Source organism: Rattus norvegicus, chromosome 1 (genome assembly GCF_036323735.1).
Source record: "Rattus norvegicus strain BN/NHsdMcwi chromosome 1, GRCr8, whole genome shotgun sequence".
NCBI lineage: Eukaryota > Metazoa > Chordata > Mammalia > Rodentia > Muridae > Rattus > Rattus norvegicus.
The window spans coordinates 165502342-165528157 of record NC_086019.1 but is presented as its reverse complement, the minus strand read 5'-3'; the positions used below and the strand labels follow the sequence as shown (position 1 = coordinate 165528157).

General features: G+C 46.0%; 1 protein-coding gene across 7 annotated transcripts in view; it reads right to left on the bottom strand.

The window, feature by feature from the left end:
* The window catches only part of Clpb (ClpB family mitochondrial disaggregase), a 122810-nt gene that overhangs the window by 35357 nt on the left and 61637 nt on the right, over positions 1-25816 (bottom strand). For 4 of the 7 annotated variants that reach the window (XR_005491697.2, XR_010057345.1, XM_008759796.3 and 1 more), the window contains one exon: positions 575-672. The exons of the other annotated variants lie outside the window; for them this stretch is intronic. Coding sequence is in view for 2 of the 4 variants with exons in the window: in XM_008759796.3 (XP_008758018.1) it covers positions 575-672 (98 nt within the window). In the remaining 2 variants the exon portion in view is untranslated. The remainder of the gene's footprint in view (positions 1-574; positions 673-25816) is intronic. 7 annotated transcript variants of the gene reach the window in all.

Below are 25816 nucleotides of genomic sequence, written 5' to 3'. Positions count from 1 at the left end.
GCTAAGTGTGAATTTAAACAGACAATAATCAAGGGTTGGCTTGGTGATGCATGCCTGCAATCCCAGCAATTGGGATTGTCTTAAAACATTTCAGCTGATCTGCAGGCTAAAAAAAAACCCACAAAGGATCAAGAACAACATGCAGTCTGGGGTCATTTCTGCACAGAACATACTATATATCCTGTGGTTAACTGCATTTGTTTTAGTCTTGATAACTTACTCTGAGAGTGTAGCCATGGCTGTGTAGTAAGACCAGTTATCAGAAAACAAAAGATCACCTAAGAAGGTGTGGAACCTGAAGTAATTTAAAAAGTGGAAGGTCATGGGGCTGGAGAGATCACTCAACAGTTAAGAGCATTGACTGTTTTTGCAGAGGACCTGGTTTCTATTCCCAGCACCCATATAACTGCTAACAATTGTCTGAACTCTGGTTCCAGGGATCTAATGCCCTTTTGCAGTCTCTTTGGGGCACTGCATGCACATAGTACATAGCACAGACACAGGCAAAACACCCATAGAGAAGGATAGGAGGTTAAATGATGCATGGAGTCGCCATAGCCTCCTCTCTATTCACCTTGGTTTCAGAAGTTTTCAGAAGCTTCATAACCTCCCCTTCCCGGGCATAATCCAGGGGTGTGTGTCCCATCTCATTCCTCTGAAGGGGGTTGGCTCCTGGCAGAAAAAGAAGGATAAATGGTCAGAGGCTATATGAATGATTAGAGAGTCCCCAGTATTTACGTACAGGTGACTTGAGCACCTCAATTTCAGTATGAATCTCCATGGAAATTTATGAGATTGCAGAAGGAATGCAGGAAAAACATATCAAGTTACTCTGGAAGGAGAGAGGTCAGGATAGTAGGGCCTTCTTCTACAACTATTACTACAACAACACCCACACACACCTGCACCCACACCCACAGAGCTAAACATGCTAACAGGATCCGACAACTAAATAAATTCATATACCCAACACAATGCCAACACGAATTCATACATAAATATTTACATACATTCACTAAAATGTTCACATTTTCCAATGTAACTGCACACAAAGGAACCCTGATTCACAGTCATATAGAAGGTTCCTTCTAATACAGAACAGCCTGAGTAGGAACTTCAAGGTCTTATCCTGGTTCTTTCCTATCTTTTATTTTTCTCTTTTGAGACAGAATCTCCTTATGCAGCCCTGGCACTTGTTATATAGAGTAAGCCTGCCTCAAACTCAAAGCAAGCCTTCTCTCTCAACCTCCTTAATGAGTGAGTGAGTGCGTGCGCACATGTGTGTGTGCGTTATAGGTGTGACGCATCACACCCAGCTCTTCTCTCTTTCCTGCCAGCCTGAGTCAGCCAAGTGCTCTGGGAGTTGTGGGCATCTCAAGACCTTGGCTCTGGCCTGCTTGGGTTTCTAAATGCTGGCACAGATCAGCCAGTGTATGGCGTGTATTTGGCAAGGCTTGGAATGACAAGGAAAGACTCTTCTCACTCCCTGTACTGCCAGACTCTCCTTCCTACTGTCCATCTCTGGGCAATTCTCTTCCCAACCCTTACTGTAACAAATGCCAGCTATCTTGTGAACCCTGAGCAATGGAGCCTGAGGACAGCGCTGGCCTTGCCTCACAGGCACACCTTCCAATGTTAACTGCAGCTGTGGTACTCCATTTCCTGTACATTTCCTTTTTTACTAGAGAAATGTACTTAAGTTAAGGGGAGTTATACTAATCACGGCCAAAGGAGCATAATGGAGACCCACTCAGCGTGGGTACTGACCACTGTGGACAGGAACAAAAGCAGTTTTTCCAAACCAGCCTCTGGGAACATTTATCTCACATTATAAAACTCCCCCCTCAAGTTCTGCTTCTTTAGATTCCATAATTTAGCAATAACTGTAAACATTTAATAAGTGCTTGCATGTTTAGGGGAAGGAGGTGGGGCATAGGAAACTTTTAAATAAGAAAAAACTAAGTCAGGTATGGTAGCATATACCCTAATGCTGCCAGCACTTGGGTGGCTGACACAGAAGATCCAGGGCAGCCAAGGCTACATATTGAGATATTGTCTCAACAAAATAAACGACAATTACAACAACAACTTCTCCCCCCCAAGATTATATATGATCTTTGTTTTTTATTAGGAAAAATATTAATATATATTTTATTAATATAGAATTCATATCCCATAAACCAGTGCTGGGAGTGGGGCCTCACACACTTTAGGCAAGTGCTCTACTACTGAACCACATTCCCAGAACTAGAACCCTGGTGCCTGGTGCATGAAGAGGCTAGGAGAGGGTGTCACTGCAGCTGTGATGAGTCACAACATGGATGCTAGGAATCAGACCCAGGTACTCTGGAAGAGCAGCCAGTGTTCTTAACTGGTGAGCCATCTCCCAGCCCTAAATCCACTCTTTTACAGCATACCATTTGGTGTTTAATCTCAGGTTGTATAAATATTACTAATATCTAATTTACTCCCTTCCCACAAAGAAACCCCATACCAACTATCAACTCCCGCCAAAACAAAACAAAAAGCCTAACCAACCACCCGCCTCCCTCCAACGCTTGACTTTCTCTCTTTGTGGGTATTTCATATAACTGGAATCGTGTGATGTGTGACCACTGTGTGTGGCTTCTTTCATGGCACAATATTTCCAAGGTTCCTTCATGTGGTAGCATGACTGGATAATATTCTGTTCTGTGATGATACCATCCTTTCTTATCTATTTCATAAACAGCACATACATGTCTCTGTTGTATTTGTGTTTGCCTTTTGTTTTCCTGAGATACTGTCTTGCTACATAGCTCAGACTGATTTTGAACTCGAGATCTTCCTCATATAGTTCTCCGGGTGCTTAATGGGTATGGGCTATTAAGTAGCCACACCCACCGCTCTCTCTGAAGTGGTCTTGGATGCCTAGGCTCAACTATTCCTGCTTCAGACTACTGGGACTAGCTGTGTACCCCACCATGACCAACTCTGGTCTGCATGCTTCATGTCTTTTTAGTAGATGCCCTGGAGTGACGGTAACAAGAGTCTACAGATCACTATATTTGTTCTTGGCATTTTTTTTTCTTTTTTCTTTTTTTTTCAGAGCTGGGGACTGAACCCAGGGCCTTGTGCTTGCTGGGCAAGCGCTCTACCACTGAGCTAAATCCCCAACCCCTCTTGGCATGTTTTTGTTTTTTCATCTAACATTTCAACCGTGGGGAATCAAAATCTCCAACATACAGACATGGAAACTGGACTCAAGTGCAATCATTAGCAGCGGGCCTATTGTTTTGAGCCAGAAGTCGACCCTGGTCTGGGTTTTACTAATTTCAATTCTCCACACCCTCAATGATGCACCACTGCTGAAATCCCACCAAATGAGGGGAGTGTCTCAGCAAGGTGCAAGGAGGGATCTTCCTACCTCAGCATTGGTGTCTACTGACCACCAACCAGTAAGGTAGCCCTCTCCTGCACAGCCCAATGGAATGAGTGTGTGAGTGCTTACCATCATTACTGTTTCTAGTCTTTTAAGAACTTAAGATGCTCAAATAGAGCCTCATTCTTTCTTTTAGATCAGTTGACACTCACTGGACACTGCAGCAGCAGCAGCACTAAGTGCAGAATGGGGACTGTCAAGGCCAATGGGCAGTTTCTTCCTTATATACAACCCCCCCCCCCAATATTTACTTTAATTGTGTGTGTGTGTGTGTGTGTGTGTGTGTGTGCGCATGCGTGTGCGCGCGCGTGCATGTGCCTGAGCAGGGAGGGACAGAGGGAGGCAGCTGCCTAGAGGTGAGAGGCAGAGGAGCTGGTCTTGAGTGGTTGTGAGCTGCCTGGCACGTCTGTTCTCTCTAGCCCCCTCTCCAATGCTCATCTTGTTTTTGGCTTTAGAGACAGCTAACCTTAAACTCATTACATAGCCCACCCCACCCTTGAACTTGATTGAGTCCTGTTATTCTGAGTGCTGGAAATCTGTTTTGTTGTTGTTTTAATACCTCCTTACTGTTCTGTGGTAACTGGGAACTTGGCCATTGATTCCTTTGAGTTTTTTAAGACCTCTTCTCAAATTCTCACCTCAGTCCTGTGACCAGTCTTTGCAGACATTTTTTCCTGTTTTTTAGAAGCAGGTCTTTTTTGAGTTTGGGTCTAGTATAAATTCAGTTCTCCAAGAGCTATGGGGGCATGACAGCACAGGCAGAGGCTGACTCCTGTGCTGAAGGATGGGCAGATAGACAAGAACCACAGAGCTCAAGAAGGACCAGAGCGTGTGGGGTTTATTTTCTTGGCATGGCCCTGCTTTCTGGGTGCTGGGTACTGAATGGGATTGGCAAGGTCTGGGGAGCCAGTGCCAGACAACATTCCTCTCTTCCCTATAGCACAACTTTGGCAGGAGCTTCAAGGGAGTGATGGAGAAGCCTCTCCTTTCTCAATGCCAGGAGGGGAGTATGTGCTCTGTGCAATGGGGATTAGGAGATCTCCAGGAAGAAGAACTAGAGAAAGGTGAAGAGGAATGGGTATAGGGGGTGGGAGGTGAGAAAAAGGCAGTGAAAGAAAGAAGAGAGGGTGAGATTAGCTGCTCCAAACAAGTGCTGTCAGTGATCTATATTTGCTTACAGAATGAAAAATGTGTGCCATAAACATTGGCCACTGAGTAATTTCTAGCAGGAGTCATGTCACTTCTCATAAAGCATGGGGTAGGGACAGGTAGGACATCTCTGCACCTGGGTCAGCCAGCACAGGGACTCCCTTTACAGTGCTGGGCCTTGGCTCCAGTCCAGAAGACTCTTGGGTCAGGCTACTTACCGGGAGAAACCAGTCAGGTTCTCCAAGGTTCTCGAGCCCCAGGGCAGCACATGTGCCCCCACTTTAGGAAGGCTTAGGCCGGGGCACCTGGATAATGTCCATCCAATATTACTCCCCCAGCCTCATACCCTCCCTCTGACTTGACTAATTGCTCTAATAATTGATAGAACCTGACTTCTACCACTGATCGATTTCACCTTCACGACCAACGGCCACAAACCATTACACTCCAATAAATAACCATGCTGGGCCTCACCCGGCTGCCCTCTCCGGGAGCATCAGGATGGCCCGTGCCCTGGCCTGACCTCCCCTTGCCTCCCACCCAGGGCCCCTCCAGGCCAAGCAGCTGGTCTAGAGGGTCAGGCCTCTGGGAGCAAGTGAGAGGGCTGGGAGGAGGTGGGAGCGCTAATCGCAAGCCATCCGTCACCTCCCACTGGCTGTCTGGGGCTGGGGCAAACACCTGGAGCACCCTAGGCAGTGTGGTGCAGGACCCCTCCTTTCTCTCCTGCTCCAGATTAGTTGTCCCAGCTTATAATATTTGATAAATAGCAGCCCAGCTTCCTGGCAGCGCGGCTGTGCCTGCCCGCTACAGCTGTGGAAGGTCACTCATTGGGGAAATATGTTTCTGTCAGTGGTATTGAAAAAAGTTTAGTGGAGTGACAGGCCTCAATTTTTCAAATTTTATTAACTCCATCCTCTTAACCATTTGTCTTGAATTCCTTCAGATTCTGGGGGATCTGTCAATAGGGATCGGGCCCAGAAAGTAGGGTAGGGGCGGTTGGTTGTGCATGGTGCTGGTTGCTGGCTGACATCTCTTTACCCAGGTAAAGATGGTGAGAGAGGCCTGGCTCACTGGTGTCTAGGGAGCAGCTCTTCTCTGCTCTAGCATCTGCCTTTGATTTGACATAATCACACACACTCCGAACGGGAAAGACCCTCATATGAGCTCTTCTAATTCCCAAGTATTTCCCTCAACTGCATCTGGAATAGAGCATCCCCTGGCTCCACTGACTCCATTTTTTAAGACTGAATCTGTCTTCTCCAGAAAGGCTTCCCGACAGCCCTCCCACAGGCTGTTTTAGGATGGGGTAGTACTCAGCAAAAGGTGGGTACCATCATCTATGCGCCCATAGCCTTCTGCCTGTCTTCCTGCAAGGATTCCTTCCATTAAAGGCTGTCACTATTTCCCACTTTGCTATACACCAGCAGAGGGCCCAGTACCGACACTTATTTGCCAGGAAAAACCGTCTATTCAGGAGCTTTATCTTGAGATTGACTGAACACAGCTATTTGGTTTGTTGGAAGAGCCTTTCTGAGGGCAAGTGTGTGATCTACCCCTTGTTCCTGTGAGCAAGAGCCCTTAGACTCTTGACTGGTCTGGACGCATCTTCATAGATGTTACTGTCCTGTGGGTGGGAAGAGAAGCACTTCCCACGAGAGCTGGAGCAGCTGGGTGAGGAGTACCTCCTGCTGGTGGCTGCCACTTCTGCCGGTAGCTGCCACTTCTGCCGGTGGCTGCTGTGCTTACTACTTTACTGCCTACCTCTCTGGACTTTATGAGGACTGAGTAAGACAGAAAGTTGAATATGGTTGAACAAAAGATGACTGTGATCTCTATAAAGACTTTCTCATCTACTCGTCCTTTTCACATTTACCTCTGCTCCCCACTCCCTTTGTCCTGACTTTTAAAATGTCTTTTACTATCTCCAGTGAGCAGTGTATTAGAGATGTCCTTCATGACTAGAGGTGCCTATGTAGACTATAATTTCTGGTAGTGAACTCCCTATCAAGGAAGCTTTCAGAAAGATGCCACTCTCTGATATGGAATCTGCATAGTTCCTTCAGTCCAGAGCCTTACTCTTTGTCTTCCTGATTACCTACATTCTTCTAGGCCAGTCAGTGGCCAGGAATCTCCACTCTGGGTTCTTGTTCTCCTCAATCCCTTTTCTGGTTGTGGCCTGCTACATATCAGTTGTCACCGCCAGTCTATTTATCTCCTGAGGCCAGACAGAGGCAGGAGTCTGAGACTTGAGAGTGACAAAGGAGAAAAAGTAAGGGGGACACTCCTGAGGCCTTAGCTGGAGTGTCCTTTATTCACCACATGATGACCACTGCAACACACACACAGTGCAAACTCTTACAGGCATGTGTGTATCTATATCTATATCTATATATCCCTTAGCCAAGAGTAGTTATAACACATGTGTTCCATGTTGCATTTTCTACTGGCTACACCCATGGGTTTAATCTTTAGCAATTCAGTGAAGAAAGCAGGAGAGTATTGTTTTCCCACTTTACAGACAGTCTTGGTTGGCTGGAAGAGTAAGAACAGGGGCTAACATTTGCTGGGTACACAGTCTCATATTGTGCCTGAATAATTCATGACCCGAAGAGAAAACAGGCTCAGAGTTGAAATAATTTGCCTGTGGTCATATAGCAGGCAAACAGGGAAGCTAAGATTTAAAACAGGGATTCAAATCTCTTTCATAAATGTTTGAAATTTTTAAAAGAAACTAGCTCTGCTCCTCTATCCCACCTCAAAGTGTCACCAAAGAAAGGTCTGATGACTTAGACAGAAGAACATCTTTTTTCCCTTCCCTTCCAATGTGCTTAGATGCTTCAGGCCCCAGGAAGACAGCTGAGTTTCTCAATGTGAGTTGGGGACAGACATTTCTGTAGAAAGGGTACCTAGCAAGTCCTTTCTACCCATTCAGGGTTCCTTTCTGGGCTAGGGAAATGGTGAGCTACAGTAATTCAACTTCCTGGACATCACCCAGAAACCTCTCCTTAATGCCCCCTACCATGGCCAGCCAGAGTGGCTCCACTGTCTTCTGGAGTTTTGGGGGACAGAAAGCTACGTTCCTCATGGCCTCACCCAGAAACTCCATTAGTCCCAGTTAACAAACAGGCCAAAGACTGGCACACAGTGGAAGCAGCAGGGGAGACAGACTAGAGAGAAACCGATAATGTTGGACAGAGGGAGGAGGAGACGGACTGGCCCCTTTCCCTTATGCAGGAGGAGAAGAAGAGAAACCACAGCCCCAGCTGAAAGGAGCAGAAGACAAACTTAGTCCTTGGGCTTAGCAGGTAAAGGAACCTGCCACCAAGCCAGGTTACTAGTATTTGAGCCCAGGAACTCATATGATGAAGGAGAGAACCAATTCCCATAAGTTGTCCTCTGTCCTCCACAAGTATGCTGTGGCATGTGCATACATGCACACTGCAAATAAATAAATGTAGTAAAATAAGTAGTCTTTGAGTCCTTTCCTTTTTTGAGTGATAAAAGCCATCATCGATCATAAACTTTCCACAGGCTGCCACATTACCAGAAGCAAACATATCAGTAGAGGGCTTTGTGAACCTCTAGAAAGAGGTGGTGACAGCTGGGCATCTGATGGGTCCCATCTGTATCAGGATTACCTGTGAGCTCAGTCAGGTAGTTAGGGCAAAGCGTGACTTCATCATTTGATGGGATGTCTCTGGAAAAGCTTGTGGTCACAATGGAGTGTGGGCTGGATGCCAGTAACATATGGAATGTCAGTCAGTGACTAATAGGCACCCAGACCCCCAGGGGAAGGTGGGGGTGGGATAAAAGACAGACCAGAAAAGTCTCCAGTGACAGTAAGCAGGTTTAGTCGTGTTCAGCATGTTTATTTCTGATATGGACATCATGGGGCTGGGCCACTCACTAAATCTGCAGATGTAATTAGGGTGGGAAGGGTACCAAATATGCCGACAGAAGACTGACACTAAAGAGGTAAAGTATAGACAAGGAGTCATGGATTTTGGAAGAGAGACAAAGTCGAGAGACTGTTCTGGGAAACACAACTGGTGTGGAGAAGGGTTTAGAAGTCATGGGAGGGGGTTGGGGATTTAGCTCAGTGGTAGAGCGCTTGCCCAGCAAGCGCAAGGCCCTGGGTTCGGTCCCCAGCTCGGGGGGGGGGGGGGGGGAGGGAGGAGAAGTCATGGGAGAAAAATGGCTCAAGGAATTGGTTGGTGGTTTGATCTTGAGGAAAAAAAAAGTTCTGAGACCATGCCTGCTACAGTGCAGAAACGGGAGGTTAATAATAAGACCCTTGATGCCTTCCATGGTTGACCTGCTAAGCATCAGAAAGTAAGAAGAAAGAATATGGCCTACCAAATTCCACAGCACTGGAAGTGCTCATGCACTGAATTAACAGTTACTTGTGTAAGTGGACGCTGATATGTCACAGTTTACTATTTGGTTTAGATTTTTATTTTATGTAAATGGGTATTTTGTTTGCATGTATGTCTCTGCACCACATGTTTTTCTGGTGCCTATGAAGGCCAGAAGAGGCTGTCAGATCCCTTGGAAATGGAGTTAAGTTACAGATGGCTGTGAGCCGCCATGTGGGTGCTGCATGAGCAGCAAGTGATCTTAACTCCTGATCCACATCTCCAGCCAGGCCCTATTTTTCAATATTAACTAAGACTAATAATTCACTTATTCTCTCTACGGCACTTTCTGAGAGGCCCTTTTTATGTCTGCCACAGTGCTAGGCAGGTATGAAGGATACAAAAGTGAGTAAGATGATGTCTTTGCTCCTAGGGAGCTCCTGATCCTGAAGGTGGAGAGTGGGCACATCTATCTCCAACAGTAGCCTGTGCCTTGACTGCAGGACTCAGGAAGTCTAACTTCAGTTTAGAGTTCTGGTGGAGACGCACACACACCCGGCTGCCAAATTCCCCAAGTAGCTTAATCAGGACCAAATCACTCACTGAAGCTAACCACACTGTCTGTGGGAATAGGAGCAAACAGCGAGACCGGATTTGTGAATTTTGTACTTGATGTTTTACTCTTAGAGCTTGAGTTGTGGTCTTTGGCTGGGACTTGTTTATGTACCTGCAGCTTGTCTTACAAGTTGCCGTAGTGTCGGGGTGAAGTGATTTAGCCAGCAGGGCTCCCCACCTCTCCATTTCTTACCCACCCTATGGGGACTGCTTCAGCACAGACATAAACATGCTCCTGCCGTTACCTTATTGCACTCGTCACATGGGGAGGCTAGAAGGCTTGATTCAGGGATATGATTGGATTTTAAATCCCAGTCTCACAGGATTTTAATTACTGGTCTGGGGCAGCAGGGATAGGCGCAGGCTGCCTTTGGATGGAGGAGGTCGATACACCAGTCCACAACATATTGAGCCACAATGCCTGCAGACTCTATTGCTCTATTTAATCATCTTTTGCAAAATTTACAGTGGAACAGGAGGGATCAATACAGAATTTATCACATTCTCTTGTAAATATGAGCCAGGAAAGAGTTCCAGGCAGTTTGTTACTGAGTGGGAGGGAACATGTCTGTGTACAGCTGTGCATTAGGAGATGAGACAAAATCCATACCTCTTGGCATAAGCTACAGACACTCGGCCAAGTTCAATGGGACGAACACTGATCCATTCAACCAATCCATCAGCCAACCAACATTCTGGTACCCACTTTACCCTGTAGAAACTCTGGGGCTGTTGACTGTGGAATTTGGCTCATGAGAACTTAATCAAAATATACTGCAAGGATCCTGCACTTATGAGGGTGACCCTTGTGCAAGCCCCTAAGCTCTGGTTCCCTTCTTCACACATGGGCCTGCAGATGATAAGTCTCATCCTTTCAGAGTTAGTAGGTATTAGAAGAGGGAAAGCCTTGGCATGTGCTCAGATTTCAATGACTGGCAGTACTGTTACGTTCCTTCTAATCACTATTACTGAGACGTCCTTCTTCCACCATGTGCCGCCTGTGACTATGTGTGGATTCGTGGGTGAGTAGGAGCTAGCTACCTTACTTTCACAGCAAAGAGAGGGGGACAGGGTGGTCTTCCTTCACTAGTAATCTGGCCAGGGCTATGGGAGGCAGCAGAATCTGAGGAGCAAAGAGAAGGGGTGTAAGGAGGAGGTGTATAGGAATTTGATTTTCAAAGCTTTAATTGTAATCTTTAAAACCAGTTTTTGTTTATTTTTGAGACAGGATTTCTCTGGGTAGTCCTGGCTGTCCTTGAATTTACTCTGAAGACCAGATTCAAGGTCTGGTGTCACATAACATCGAGGCCTCAAACTCAGAGATCTTCCTGCCTCTGCTTCTGCCTCTGCCTCCAGAGTGCTAGGACTGAAATATATGCCGCCATCGTGCCACTAAAAGCTAGTTTTTGTACATTTTAAGCTTGTAGAGGTTAAGAAGTGAGTTTCTTCATGTAAACACACCAGGGAAATCCTGAGAGACAACATAAGGAGCTGCCTTTTGAAGGATAAGCAGATCTGGATAGCAGGAGAACTAGGGAAAAGTGAACGAGGTGGCATGGAGAAGAAAGACTGCTAGGACACAAGTGCTTGTGAAGGCCCTGCAGATGGCTCCTGGTTCCCAGGCAGTCTCCTAGGGCCCAACAGGTACTGGCTCCAGTCTCAAAGCAAACCACCACCCCTGTATCTTCTCTTAAGAGACAGGGAGGCAGAAGACTCATGGTGAACTGCAAAGTACAAGAAGGCCGGGTGAGGCATTTGAGTTGCCCTGAAGGTTTTAGAGCATGGCAGCAAACAGCTTTGTAGGGCACTGACTAGGTTGAAAGAGATCCTAGAAGGGAGGCCAACAATATGGCTGCTTTATATAGTGCTCTTGTTATAAAGTCTAAACTAGGGTAAGGGGGTGATGGTGGCGAGATGGCCTTGAAAGGAAATCCTCAGACAGACAGGGTTTGTCAAACACTGAAGCAGAAGGCATTAGATGTACTTATAGTGCCTTCCTGTTGAAGCTGGTAGATGGTGACAATGCCATTCAAGCATGGGGTGTGAAGAACAATAGGAGGAAGGCAGGTTTGGACACACCACATAGGAGTTGTTTACAGAGCTACTGGCAACATGAGAATGCCTGGTTCGTTCTGAGTGATATACACAGGCCAGTGTGGTCAGTAAAGGAGGTGCGTAACCACAGAAATGAGCACCCAAACACTTGGCACATATGGAGCCAGGTTGCCTCGGACTCCAGCTCACTGAACGCTGTGAGGCTCTGCATAGACAGATCACACTTTGTCTGGCATGTAATGGCACCAGGGGTCAGAAGCCCAGCTCACTCTTTTATTTTGGGCAAGTTTTCTGAAGTTGTGGGTTTCAGATTAGTCCTATTCCTCCTTCTTCCCATAATTCAGGTTACTCCCCTAAGGTGTCAGTATGTTCTGCATACAGCAGAGCTCAGAGCAGACTACAAGAGCCTTGAATCTCCTCCCCTCCTGCCCTCTCTTGCTCAGGACAGCTGAGACTGAGGAAGCCAAGCTCAGGTCTAGGCTAAATTCAGCAGCAGTAATTATACTGCTGACGTCTGGGGCAGAGCCACAGGCTGCAGGAGGCAGCAGCTTTTGCTCATGAACTAAAACCACAGCATCTTCAAACATGCTAATCACATGTCGGCTTCCATCTAACAACATTGGAGGGGGCTGAGGAAAGGGCACACAATGCTCACACATCTGGCTAACTCAGTTAGAAGGCCAATCAATCTTGATGGGCTGTCTATAAAACAGTACTCCACCCCAAAGGGCAGAGTGACCAGATGTTTACGCGTCTGTTGACCAATCCTGGTTGAATGTCCATAGCAGCAAAGAGGAGTTATCAAGACAAGGCTTCCATTCATAAGTCTGTCCCCGAAGTTCACTCTAGACTTCTGCTTGTATTAGCAGTTCGGGCAATGGCTGAAGCTGATTGTGGGGCTCACAGCCGTTATCTTAGCACTGTGAGACTGAGGCAGGACTGAACCCACCTGTGTTTGACAACAATACATTGTCTCAAACAAACAAACAAACACCCCCCCCAAAAAAAAACCTCAAGAACAAAAAAACAAAAGCCAAAACCAAAACCAAAAAGCAGTGAGTGAGTTTCTAGATTAAGGCACATCCACAGATTTCTATTCTGCACTTTAGAAAGACAGGAGCCCTTATTCATAGTTGACTTTGCAAACAACTGCAGGAACATCTGCATGATTTTCCTAACTACTCACCAGTATAAAGAGTCACAAATGTGTCTAATACAGTATCAAATGTTCTAAGCCTCCCATCAAGACTGAAGGAATTACTCATCATCCTCATAAAGCTGCTGCACTTTCCCAACACAGAGGTTGCTGCCAACAACTCTTCAGTTTGTGCTCCTTCCTTTACCTCCAGCAGTTGTCAGCTGACTATTTTACAAATAAATACAGGAGCACAGAGGGAGAGGAGGAGACAGGGCAGACACCAGCAAGACCACTGTGAAGGAGCTCCTTGCCTGGGCTAGATTATTTTTCTCAAAAGTGCTTTTCTCTCATGAGTTCTGAGGACTTTACCAAGTCCTGGGGGGCATCTCCAGGACGAGACAGAGACCTAGGATAAGGGAAGCACCAAGGATCTATGGGGGTGACCTTAGCTATGATTCACTGCATTGTAGATATGGAACCTGAAGAGGCCACCTCCAGTAGCCAGGCAGGGATCCCAGTGGAGCGGTAGAGACATCAACCCACCCACAAAATTTTCAACTCAAAATTTATCCTGTCTACAAGAAATGCAGGTATGGGGGATAGAGTTGGCCAACCAATAACCAGCCCAACTTGAGACCCATCCCAAGGGCAAGCACCAATCCCTAACACTATTAATGATACCCTGCTGTGATTGCTATGCTATGTTATGCTATGCTATGTCAACTAGTCTGGGCCCTTGGGACTCTCAGAGACTGACCCACCAACCAAAGAGCAAACATGGGCTGGACCTAGGCCTTCCTGCTCATATATAGTAGATGTGCAGCTTGGTATTCATGTGGGTCCTGAACAAGTGGATCAGGGGCTGTCCCTAAAGCTATTTAAAGATGTACGTGGGATATGTTCTCCTAGCTCAGCTGCCTTGTCTGGTCTCAGTGGGAGAGGAAGCGCCTAGCCTCCCACAGACTTGAAGTGCCAGGGTTGGGGGTGGGGGAATACTTAGAGGGGTCCCCGCCACAGCTCAGAGGATTAGATGGAGGAGGATAGAAGGGGAGGGAGGATGGAGAAGGATTGTGAGAGTGGGTTAACTGGGAAGGGGGCAGCAAGTAGGATGCAAAGTGAACAAGTTAAAAATTAATTAATTAAAAAATCTAAAAGACAGTAGGGTATTTTGGTGTCTATCTATGATCCCAGCACTCAGAAGGCTGAGGCAGGTGAATTACTGAGTTTGAAGCTAATCTGAGCTACACATCGAGTACCAGGCCAACTGGTACAGCATGGCAAGAAATGGCCAAGCTATGAACAGATAATTCCCAAAAGAAGATCAAAATCATTCTTAAATATATGAAATGATGTTCAAATCCATTTGTCTTTTAAAAAGAAGATTTATTTATTATGTATAGAGTTTTGCCTACTTGCGGAAGAGGGCATCGGATCTCATTACAGATGGTTGTGAGCCACCATGTGGGTGCTGGGAATTGAACTCAGGACCTTTGGGAGAGCAGCCAGTGCTCTTAACCGCTGAGTCATCTCTCCAGCCCCCTCAAATCCATTTGTAAAATAAGAGAACCAAACTAAAACTCTAAGTAACATAGATACTATTTCCCTTCTGTGACTGACAAAATTCCCAGAGTTTTCCAGGGGCTAGAAGCACACTCTCATCTAGGATAATGGGGGTGTGAGGCAGCATAAGTTCTTTGGAGGAAAAATATCCAGTACATAACCAAAGGACCCATGTATCTGTCCTCCTACACAGGCCTGCTATTTACAGGACATTACAACAGAAACCAAGGCAGTAATAACAAAATGTAAACAGGTCGTATACAGCTACATTGTTTATGATTACAAAATATTCAAAAACTTTCATGTTTATGTGTAGGCCAGGAATAGAATACTGTGCAGCTATAAAAAGAGGGAAGGTAAATCTATATGAAATGTTTCCTGGGATCATACAGTATCAGTTCTTACATAGGAAGTGAGGCAAAATAAGAAAACATGAGCTGGGGAAAGGGCATTATTGGTGAGGCAGCTGCCTTGCAAGCATGGGAACCTGAGTTTGATCCCTGGGACCCTTGTGAAAATGCCCAGTGTGGGAGCATGTGCTGGTGGTCTTAGTGATGGGGTGCAGGTTGGGATAGAGGAGGCTTGTTGATCAGTCAGTCTAGCCTAATTGCTGGGCTTCAGGTCATTGAGAAATCCTCTTTCAAGGGAGGTGGATGGCTTTTGATGAACGAACACCCAAAGTGATCCTCCGATTCCATGTGTAAGAATACAGGAAAAACCCCACATATGCACCTGCACACACACCACATATGCACATGTGAGTACACACATACACAAACCAACCAACCAGACAGACAACCCCCCCACCCCCTCTATTTCCTAAGTACTGGAATCACAACTTTTACTATCATGCCTGGGTTGCTGTGGTGCTGAGGATTGAATCCAAGATCTTATGAATGCTGGGTGAGCACTCTATCAATTAAACTACGTCCCCAGCCTCCCTTTCACAGTTTTGAATTTTAGATGCAAGCTAATGCTCTACATATTTAAATTGCAAACTTGTGCCAATAGGTTAGGTAGGGAGGAAAAACCCTACAATGGAAACCAAACTGAACTGTCAACCTACTGCATTTCAAGTGAGTAACAAATACGCCAAAGGGGAGAACATGAACTTACACGGTTTATGAGCTCAGTACATGCAAAGACAACATGTGTGGATCACACATCTCTGAAGGAGTCAACTGAAACACGACTCACTGATGTTCTTAGGATTTCCATACTATGCATGTGTACAAGCAAACACTCAATTCTGGTAGACATGTATGCTCTTAAGCTAAGGTGTAGCTAACTGGGCCGAGGAGATGCTGTCTGTAAAATACTGCCCAGGTAAGCAAGAGGACTTCAGTTTAGATTCCCAGACCCCATGTAAAAGTGGAGCACAGGGGCACATTTGGAACCCCAGTGCTGGGGGACAGAGATGAGGAGATTCCTTTAGCTTGGTGGCCTGTCAGTCTAGGCAATCAGTGAGTTCCCAGTTCAACAAGAGGTCCTGTTTCAAAGCAGTCAGGTAGCCAATGATTGTGGAGAACAAACACTGATGTCTACCTCTGGCCTAAACACACACACACACACACACACACACACACACACACACACACACACACACACACACAAACAGAGAGAGAGAGAAAGAGAGAGAGAGACAGAGAGACAGACAGACACACACACACAGACACAACACCCTTCTCAACACCCCAACAGAAACATGAAAATGTTGGCTGACAACAGAAAGTACAGAAAGTGTATCCAGCCCTTCTTCCTCCTTGCTGCCTGTAAGGTAGCTGCCATTTCCTCTGTGGAGTCATGGCTATCCTCTAACCTCTGGTACAGAACAAGATCATTAAAAAAAAAAACAAAAAACAAAAAACAAAACCCAAAAAACAAACAAACAAAAACCCCAAAACAAACAAACAACAAATTAAAAAAACAGAAACAGAAAAACAAAAACCCAACCCACAAAACTTTATGTGGCACTAGCTTGGATGTGTCACTGGGGATGTACTTTGAGTTTCAGCGAGCCCAAGCTGTTCCCAGTGAGGCGACTGTCTTGTGCTTACAGATGGAGATGTGAGCTCTCAGCCACTGCTCCGGAGCACCACACCTGCATTTCTGCTCCCATGCTCCCTACCATGGTGGCCATGGATTCTAACCTGCAACCACGAGCTCCAAATCCAACATCTTGTCTTATAAATGCCCTGGTCACACACAGTCCTTGACTGCAGCACTGGACAGGTAACTAAGGCACTGGCCGTGATGTCAGAGCTGACTGGGCTGCTGCAGAGCAGCAGATCCTCCTGGCCCATCCCCTGCTTCTTCCTAGAACTGCACTGCCCTAGGAGAAAGAGCAGTGCAGCTGGCCATTAATGCCACTGACCCCAACACCAGGCTGCGCCACAGTGAAAGGGAGAGACGGGGCAGGCATGTTTTATTCTTTTTAGTAAAACCACAAAAACTGCAAAAGGAAAAGGAGCCAGTACTAAATTTCAGTCTCCAAGACAAGTGTTCACTAGAAAGTCCTAGCACTTCAAGAATGCCAAGGCAGAAACGAGGTGGGCACAAGATAAGTCTCAACTATTCCAGAAATGAGAAAATGCTAGGAGAATAAAAGGAAACATGGTGGGGCATGCTTCTAATGCCAGCACTCAGGGGGCACAAGCAGGTGGATCTCTGAGTTGAAGGGCAGCCTGGTCTACAGATGGAGTTCCAGAATAACCAGGGCTACATAGAGAAACCCTGTCATGAAAAACGAAACCAAGGGGCTGGAGAGATGGCTCAGAGGTTAAGAGCACTGACTGCTCTTCCAAAGGTTCTGAGTTCAATTCCCAACAATCACATGGTGGCTCACAACCATCTGTAATGGGATCTGATGCCCTATTCTGGTGTGTGTCTGAAGTTAGCTACACTGTACTCATAACATAAAAAGAGTAAGTAATAAAAAACCAAAAACTCCCAAACCCCCCAAAACTTCCTCTGAACTCCGCCCCTTGGGGGAGGTTAAAAAAGTAAGCAAGAAAGAGATATAAGAACCAAAGACAATTGTAGCACTAATATAATTGAGGATGGAAATGAATTGCAAGCCAACAGTATGCATCATAGATAGATATATGCATGCTACAGAACACCACATGCCAACTGGTCACGGTGGGATAAGTGTTAGGGCTAGAAAACCTGGAAAACATTCACCTTTGCAAATGTTTCATTAAGACTGGTTTTGGCAAGGGGGCATCGGATTCAAGGAGAAAGTCTGATAAACCAGGTGTTTACTTGGGATCGTCTCCGATGATTACTTGGAAGGAGGTTTAAAAAAAAAAATCAGAGAACGGACAAAAATTGTGGTTAAAGTTGGGGTGGGAGTAAGACTTTTTTACTGAAAACTTTTTAAGTTATGCTATGTGTCAATATTAACTGTTCAAAAAACAAGAATACAAAGGCATGCATCAAATATTTCTGAGTGTGTTCTAGGCAGAGCATGCCCACAAAGATGTTCACAAATCTCGGGAGCCTGTGAGTATGTCCTGGAGACAACGACACACAATCAAGGCTGCTTATCAGCGGACTCTGAGATTCCTCGGGTTATTCAGGTTGGCCCAACATAACCACAGGGTCTTTATAAAGGGAGAAGGAAGGGAGAAGAACATCAGGAAATGAAACAGGAAAGAGACTTGACTGCTCACTGCTTGCTGTGAAGATGGGTGCTGCTGCAAGGCATGGAATGAAGACCTCTAGAAACTGGACAAGGTGAAAGAAGAGATGCTTTACCGTCGTCTCCAAAGTGAAACATTCTCTGAAAACACCATGGTTTTACCCTAGTGAGACACATTTCGGACTTGTCCCCTAAGCTGCATGGTGACACATTCTTGTGGGGTCTGTCTCACTGTACTAACTGCTAACAGAAGCCATAAGGAGGATCATAAGAAAAGTCATGGGGTCTACCTCTGAGGAGGACCAGAAGTGTGGGCAGGGACCTCTCTTTGCCATGTATCCCCCATTGATACCCTCCTCTCCTAAAGCACTGCATGAAACTTTATATTGTATCTTTTAAAAATAATTATTTACACATACACACACACATACGCGAATACATGCACACATACATGCAGCCCCTCCCCCAATAACTTAAAAGTTATTCTGACTACAAAATTATCCTGTTTGTTTCATCCCAAAGGCCTTCCTAACTCGTCTCCTTAACAGTCCCGTGGGTGGTCGTTCCTATATCTCTGCATAGCACGCAGGTTCAGGGATCAATTTGTTTCCACCTCACAGAGTAGCTTTGTTCTTTCCCTTCGCCTGCTGGAATTCTGTGGGGCCTGGGCCTGCAGTTCCACCTAATCCTCATCGCCTGCTATAAGGCTAGTGTGGGTCTTCTACCTGTGACCAATTACCAGGAAGGAAGACAAGAGAGGAGCCTACACCTCATCTTTTATTCTCTATATTGCCTGTGCCCACTGAGAAATTTAGTTGACAAACCCTTATTGTCATATGCTAAGAGCAGTGTGAGATGCCCAGTACCTTACTCTGCCTTCTGAGAATGTGTTTCAGTGGGAATATTGAGTTCTGAATAAGGGCAGTAAGAAAATTAGACAGGATGTTTTAGAAGCACACAGAGAAGCCTAGAGAGGAGATGGTAGTGATCAGTTGCAGAAGAAGTTAGTAGTTGCTAAATACATCTGAAAATTTAGATTTGCTCTTGAGTAAATCACAAGGCAACTGTTCATTCAATGTCACAAAACATCATAATGGAAGGTTTGGGTATCACAGGCTAACTTATTATAGGATGGGTAAACTGACAGGGAAGGACTCAGGTCAGATAGGGTCAGTGTCAGAATGATGCAAGTGTCAGACCCCAATGCCCAGTCAGCACTTCCTACCACTCAGGAATCCATTAGTTCAAATGGGGGGGGGTGTCTCTGAAGGGTTTCTTAACAGCAAGCTCTCTTCTGTTATAATAAAAAGAATTTATTTCAACATGCAATCCAAAAAGGAGTGTATGGTTCAAACCCACAGAGAGAACATCCTTGTTGAGTCCTTCCCAAGACAGCTAGGCTTCTCTTTAGAGAGAAGGGCACAGGAAGGCTAGAATCAAACTCCTTTCGTGGGGAAGGACTATTGGTTCTGGCTCATCTCCAGTCTGACCTTTTGCTGTATTATACTGTAGGCCCTGACCTTCAGTTTGATACCCTCCCTTCCTAAAGCAGAGTCCCTTTCCGGTCTAAGATACGTGTCTGGTGGAGGGGTCTGAATAAGTTGGCAAAGGACAGCTGGCCTTGGAGTTGAGCCCTATCCAGGTACAGTGCAGGTGGAATACAGAATGACCTGCCTAGCCAATGCTGACCTCTCCTTCACCCAAGGGAGCCTGGGTTTCCAGGCTGCTACTGTTGGCGGTGATGAGCTCATGCCGGATGCCAGCCAGGCTCATCTGAGGACTGCTTGGAGCCCATTAAAGTCTTGATGAAATGCATGTGCCTGGATGGCAGGTGTTCTGGAGAGCATAGTGACCGTCTCTGGTCTCTCTTCAGCCACTCACAGATTACACAGGCATAGGGGTACAGAAGTACCTCATCCTGGGGATGAGCAAGGGAAGCGTCATTCTGAGCTGGTTGAGTGCTGAGCATAGATCTCCGCATCATGGCGGGCCTATATCACACCTGATCCAAGGTATGGATTGTAATGACAATACCACATAACTGGTTCTCAACCCATGGGTCTCAACCCCCCTGAGAATCCCATACCAGATATCCTGCAATCAGGTATTTACATTATGATTCATAACAGCAGCAAAATTAAACTTAGAAAGTAGCAACAAAATAATTTTATGGTGTATGTGTGGGGTCACCACAGTATGAGGAATTGTATTAAAGGGTTGCAAGCATTAGGAAGGTTGAGAACATTCCTACTTCCCAGCATCTCTGGATCCAAGGTACCTATGGGAGATGGGTGGCCATCTCCCTCCACAGGCTGTTTTAAGCTACATGATGGGTTAGTATCTACATTTTAGATGCTGGCAAAAATGGATTTGCTCAGAAGACTTCCTCAGCTCCCCTGGACTAGATTAGGTTTCCATTAGCCTCTCATAGTACCTTCTTCTCTTCTGTAATTGTACTTACATTATTAGCCAATAACTTAGTAATTATTTGTCTGATGTTTCTACTCTGAGATACTTGAAGCTTTGCAAGGGATGGGGTATGCAATAAATATTTGTTAAGATAATAAGACGAGGGGCTAGAGAGATGGCTCACTGGCTGCTCTTCCAGGACCTGGGTTCTGTTCCCAGCACCCTATGACAGCTCTCAACCATCTGTAACTTCAGTTCCAGAGGATCTGATAATCTCATACCAATGTACATAAAATTAAATATTAAAAAAGATAATAAGACTAAATGAATCAAAATATCATTAAGAATTAAGAGAATGTTTACAGGTAAATTTTTACTACCATTCTTTAAAAAATAACTATTTATATGTATGTGTCACACATATACAGTGACTGCAGAGGTCAGAAGAGGATGCTGGGTACCCTGGCGCTAGAGTCATAGGTAGTTGTAGGCAGCCCAGACTGGGTGTGGAAGAGCTCAGCTCTCCAAGAGCAGCAGGTGCTCATAGGCCATCTCTCCAGGCTCTCAACAGCACTCTTTCCCTGATGGCCCATCTCATCTGATTCCAGTTCTCTTGGCTTTCTGACTTGCATCCAAGCAACCAGCCACCCATTCAAGGTAGTATTTTTCAGTCTGAAATGGCATAGAATATTCTTTTCTTTTTCAACAGCTTTACTCAAATATAATTTATATGCCATGAAGTTTACCATTTCATGTATACAATCTCATGCTCTTTAGCATACAGATAGTACTGTACAGCCATCATCACAATCTACTTCAGAACATTTCCACGCAAACCTTGTGCCCGTTGGCAATCTCCTCTCAGTACTTCCCTTAGATATCTGCTTGCATTAAGCAAAAAAGAAACTTTCTTGTCATCGACGTGGTCTCTTCATTGTTAGAGGAAGAAGTGATGCCAGAGAGGCGCTGTGATTACAAAGAGGAAAGCGGCAGGGCGGGGCAGGGCACAGTTCCCGATGCCTGCAGCCTCTGGCCACCCAGCCATGCATTACGACTGTATGTGTCCTCAACTGTATACTGAGGGCAGATGCTGTCTTATCTTCTGTTCATCTGTCGTCTCTGTCTGCCCAAAGGACCAGTACAGCAGTGATGCGTACTGTGGAGCTTGTGAACCAGTGCCAGTTAGTGAGTCTCACTATCTGTCCTCTATGAGACATTTTCGTAGTGACTTGCAGGTCATTTTATGTTTATGGAAACTAGTACAAATTTGGGCATGTAAATGGCATTTCCTTTGAAAATATCTCCTTTTCTAGTATTTCATTCTGACTGCACTTAAGAAAGAATTATTATTTCTCAGGCAAATTTTGGCTAAAATCTAGTATAGAAGATATTGGTCTGTGGTAAATTGACGACTCAAACAGATAGTGAGAGATGCACTGCCTTACTGCAAGAGCCTCCTCCTCCTCCTTCCTGCTTCCCGAGTCTCTCACACAGCTCCTTTTCCTGGGTTTACATCAGTGGGGTCCCTGGGGCTTTTCAGCTGTACTACCTTCCACCGACAATGTGCAGCCTTAGCCAACCCCAAGAGACTGACCACCTCCAATCTTCCTGTTGCAACCTAGCCATGCTGACAGGCCGTGAGGCTCCCATGTCGGTCAGTACTTTATGAGTCACCTTCCACATCCTCACTATGGACTGTCCTTCTAGGAGCAGTAACACAGTGGTACTGGAACAACATGTACTAGGGTGGCTTGGGATGGTCCCTGAGAAGGGACATTTAAGTTAACACCTAAATGATGGGGTGGCCATCTTTGGAGAGAGGGGCAGAGTTGCCGTTTTTTTCTGAGAGACAACCAGGGCCAGTGTTTGTGAAGAGGGCGAAAAGGGGGAGCTGCTCTGCAGGGGTGTGATGCTGCAGAAGTCTAGGTGATAAGGCTCTGATAAGAAGTCTGGCCTGTGCTGTTGCTTCAATACTGAGGTGAAAGGCTTTTTTTTTTTTTTTTTTTAAATATTTTATTTATTTATTTACTTATTTATTTATATCAGTATACTGTAGCTGTCTTCAGACACACCAGAAGAGGGCATCAGATCTCATTACAGATGGTTGTGAGCCACCATGTGGTTGCTGGGAATTGAACTCAGGACCTTGGGAAGAGCAGTCAGTGCTCTTAACCGCTGAGCCATCTCTCCAGCCCGAGGTGAAAGGCTTTAAGTAGGAAACTTTTTTGTTTGTTTGTTTGTTTTTGTTATTTGAGACATGGTTTCTCTGTGTAATACCCCTGGCTGTCCCAGAATTTGCTCTGTAATCAGGTTGGCCTCAAACTCAAATCCTCCTGCCTGTCTCCTGAGTGCGCCACTGCCACCACCGTCAGCTGGGACATTCCCTTTGACTGTTATTGGTGAAAGGCTTGAGAAGACCAGGCGTGAGTGAGAGAGCATTCTTCTGAGGGCAGTCCAGAAGAGGTATGTCCATGAAGTAAAAGAGAATAATTGAAGGATGATTTAGGTTTTAGGATCTGACAATCGGGGAGACGCTGGTGCCACTGAGGGTAACAGTTGAGGTTCGGCAAACAAGGGAAGCTGAGGAAGCAGAGTGAGGGGTGTGATCCTTTCCTTGGGATCTTAGTCATTAAGACCATGCAGGAAATGGGGTGAGCTACTATGGGGCTGTTGGTTGCTGTTGTTTCTGAATGCATGAGGTGAAGGTACATTTTCAAACTTATAAGAATGAGCATCTATGGCAGGAGAAAGTAATGCAGGAGAGAAAAGCTGCAGTGGGGGAGGGGAAGCAGAGTCCTTGAGAAAGTGGGAGGAAAGAGGAACCAGAGCCCCTATGGCTGGTCTAAGGAACAGCTTTCATTGTTGGAGACAGGAAGGGGTCATTCTGGGAAGAGCACAGTGAGGGCAGACAGGTAGAGAGACACAGCAGCAATGAGGAAGTTACCTTCCAACTACAGAGCATCTTCTTGGTGAAATGTGAGAACAGCTTGGGAGTAGGCAAAGGAAGGGCTTAGAGATCTGAGGGGTGGAAAAAGTCTGAGAAGCTGTCTTGGTCTAGAATAAGAAAATGATCTTATTCATGAAGTTCAGTGCCTGTGGCTTGGCACCATGGTGTGAGATTTATGGTCATGCACATGGAGCAAGGTCAGGTACCATACACGGGACTCACAGAGAAAAATGCAGAAGTGCAGGAGAACGCAGTTCAGTCCAGTTCAAGGTAAGGACCCTGCACAACTACACAGTAGAACACCATGGAAGTCCTGTGTCCTCTTCCAGTCACTCCTAGTGTCCTAGAGCTTAGCCACTACTCTGACTTCTTATGCCACTGACTAGTTTTGCCTCTCTGAACTCTAAGCAGTGGCACACTGCTAAGGCATATGACTCAAGCATGTTGACAGAGCATAAGTTCATTCACTCCCACTGTTAAAAAAATCCCACAATTTATTCACTTATTGCAGAAGCAGATCAACATTTTATCAGTGTAAATATCTCCTGCACCAAGTTTTCCTTACCTTATCATTAGAGACTCAAAAAAGTTCTGTTTTGTGACAGGTTCTCTTTTGGTTCTCTTCCCCCCCCCCCCCCCCCCCCCCGGAGCTGGGGACCGAACCCAGGGTCTTGCGCTTCCTAGGCAAGCGCTCTACTACTGAGCTAAATCCCCAACCCCTTGTGACAGGTTCTCATCTCAGACTGGCTTTGAACTCATGCTGGCCTCAAACTTAGTATTTTATTGCCTCGGGCTGTGATTACTGGTGTGTCTCACTAGACTTTTATTCTTTTTTTTGAGGCAGGGTCTCATATAGCTCAGGCTAGCCTCAAACTCTGGATCCTCCTGCCTCTGCCTCCTAAATGCTGGGATGACAGGTGTTTTACAACATGTAGCTTAAGATATTTTCTGTGATCCCAATATCACATCAGAGTTATTATTAAATGTCTCAGTTTCTTGTAAAATATGAGTCCCTGGGCCTAGGCTGGCGGCTGTGACAGGAGAGGTGCTCAGCAGTGTGATGGCTAATCTTCACTGTCTCCTTGATTAGGCTAAAAAGCCCCAGAAAAGGGCTAAAGCATCCAGAGATGTGCTACTGACTGTAAGTTTCCAAAGAGGATTTAGCTAAGTAGGGGAGTGGGCAGGGATGGATGGACAGATGGACAACACAACACCCATTCTGAATGTGGGTAATACCATCACATATGCTGGGGACCTGGAAGGAATAAAAGAGGGTGGGGGAGAGAATGCCAGCTCTCTCGTCTCCTGTCTCCTCTCCTTCCTCATGTTGCTCTCTACACCTTCCCCACCATAATGATCTAACACCTCTGAAACTGTGAGCAAAACGACTCCCCTCTCTCTATTTATACTGGGTACTGTCACAGCAATAAAAAGTTTGACTACTACAGCAAATGTCTGATAAATGACAGAAGGGACTTGCTCAGAGGCTATACAGGACACCAGGGCTGGATGAGGTTCTTGACTTCACTTCAGTAGCTGCTCTATTTTGTAAGAATGAGAAAGGGTTTGTACAAAGGAGAATTTGTGGCCAGAGCCAGAACTCCTGGTCCTTCTTTGTGCTGCTGGGTGTGAAGTTTCATCAGAGAGCAGACAGCCCCAGGCAAAGAAAGCTGACGGCACAACATCTGCCAGTATAGACAGATGGACAGACAGTGAAGTGGAACAAGAAACGGAACACTAAGTTTTGGTCCTAATGATGGGCAATAACAGGCTGCTGCAGGGAGGATGGTAGCACTGGGCAGGCTCTTTGCCTCAGGCGGACAGCAGGAATTCAGGAGCTCAATGGATGTTAACTCAGGTTAACACTGATAATCAGCCAGACACTCAGAGAAGGGGTCAAAGAGGAACCTTGAAAGTAGGAAGGAAAGGCTGAGGAGGGGGATTGGATTTCAAAAGGGCCAAGTGTTACTGAGGTAAGGAGCACCGGTGATGAAACAGGAAGCAGCAACGGGAAGGAGAGATACAGAAGTGCTCAGGTGGGAGGCAGCAGGATGCTCAGAGTGGGCAGGTCAGGAAGATCCGTTAATACTTACAAACACGCACTCAGCAGGGTGCCATCGTGAAGCTAAGGAGGGGGATGAAAGGAGGGGTGTGCCATCCACCTTAGTGGATGTGATGTCACACTCGGGCCAGGAAAGATGCACAGCAGGAAGGTGGCCCAGGAACTGGGGGTTGGCTGGTAGAAGGAGGCCTGCCAGCCTGAGAAGGCCTCAGTGGGGCACAAATGGCAGAAAGAATTGCAGGAACAGAGGGGCAGCACTGGAAACACTGGGTGGGTGCTAGAGGCTGGCAGGAAGCGAGTGTCAGGCTGATAAAAAAATGATTTTATCACCTCTCCCTAGAGTGGCATTTACCTTGTACTATTTTAGATGCCTCAGAGAAAAGTGAGTTCCTTATATACAATGGATGCCTTGGGGCTTTAGAGTTTATTTCTCCGAAGGAACTGAGTCAAAAACCCCACTAT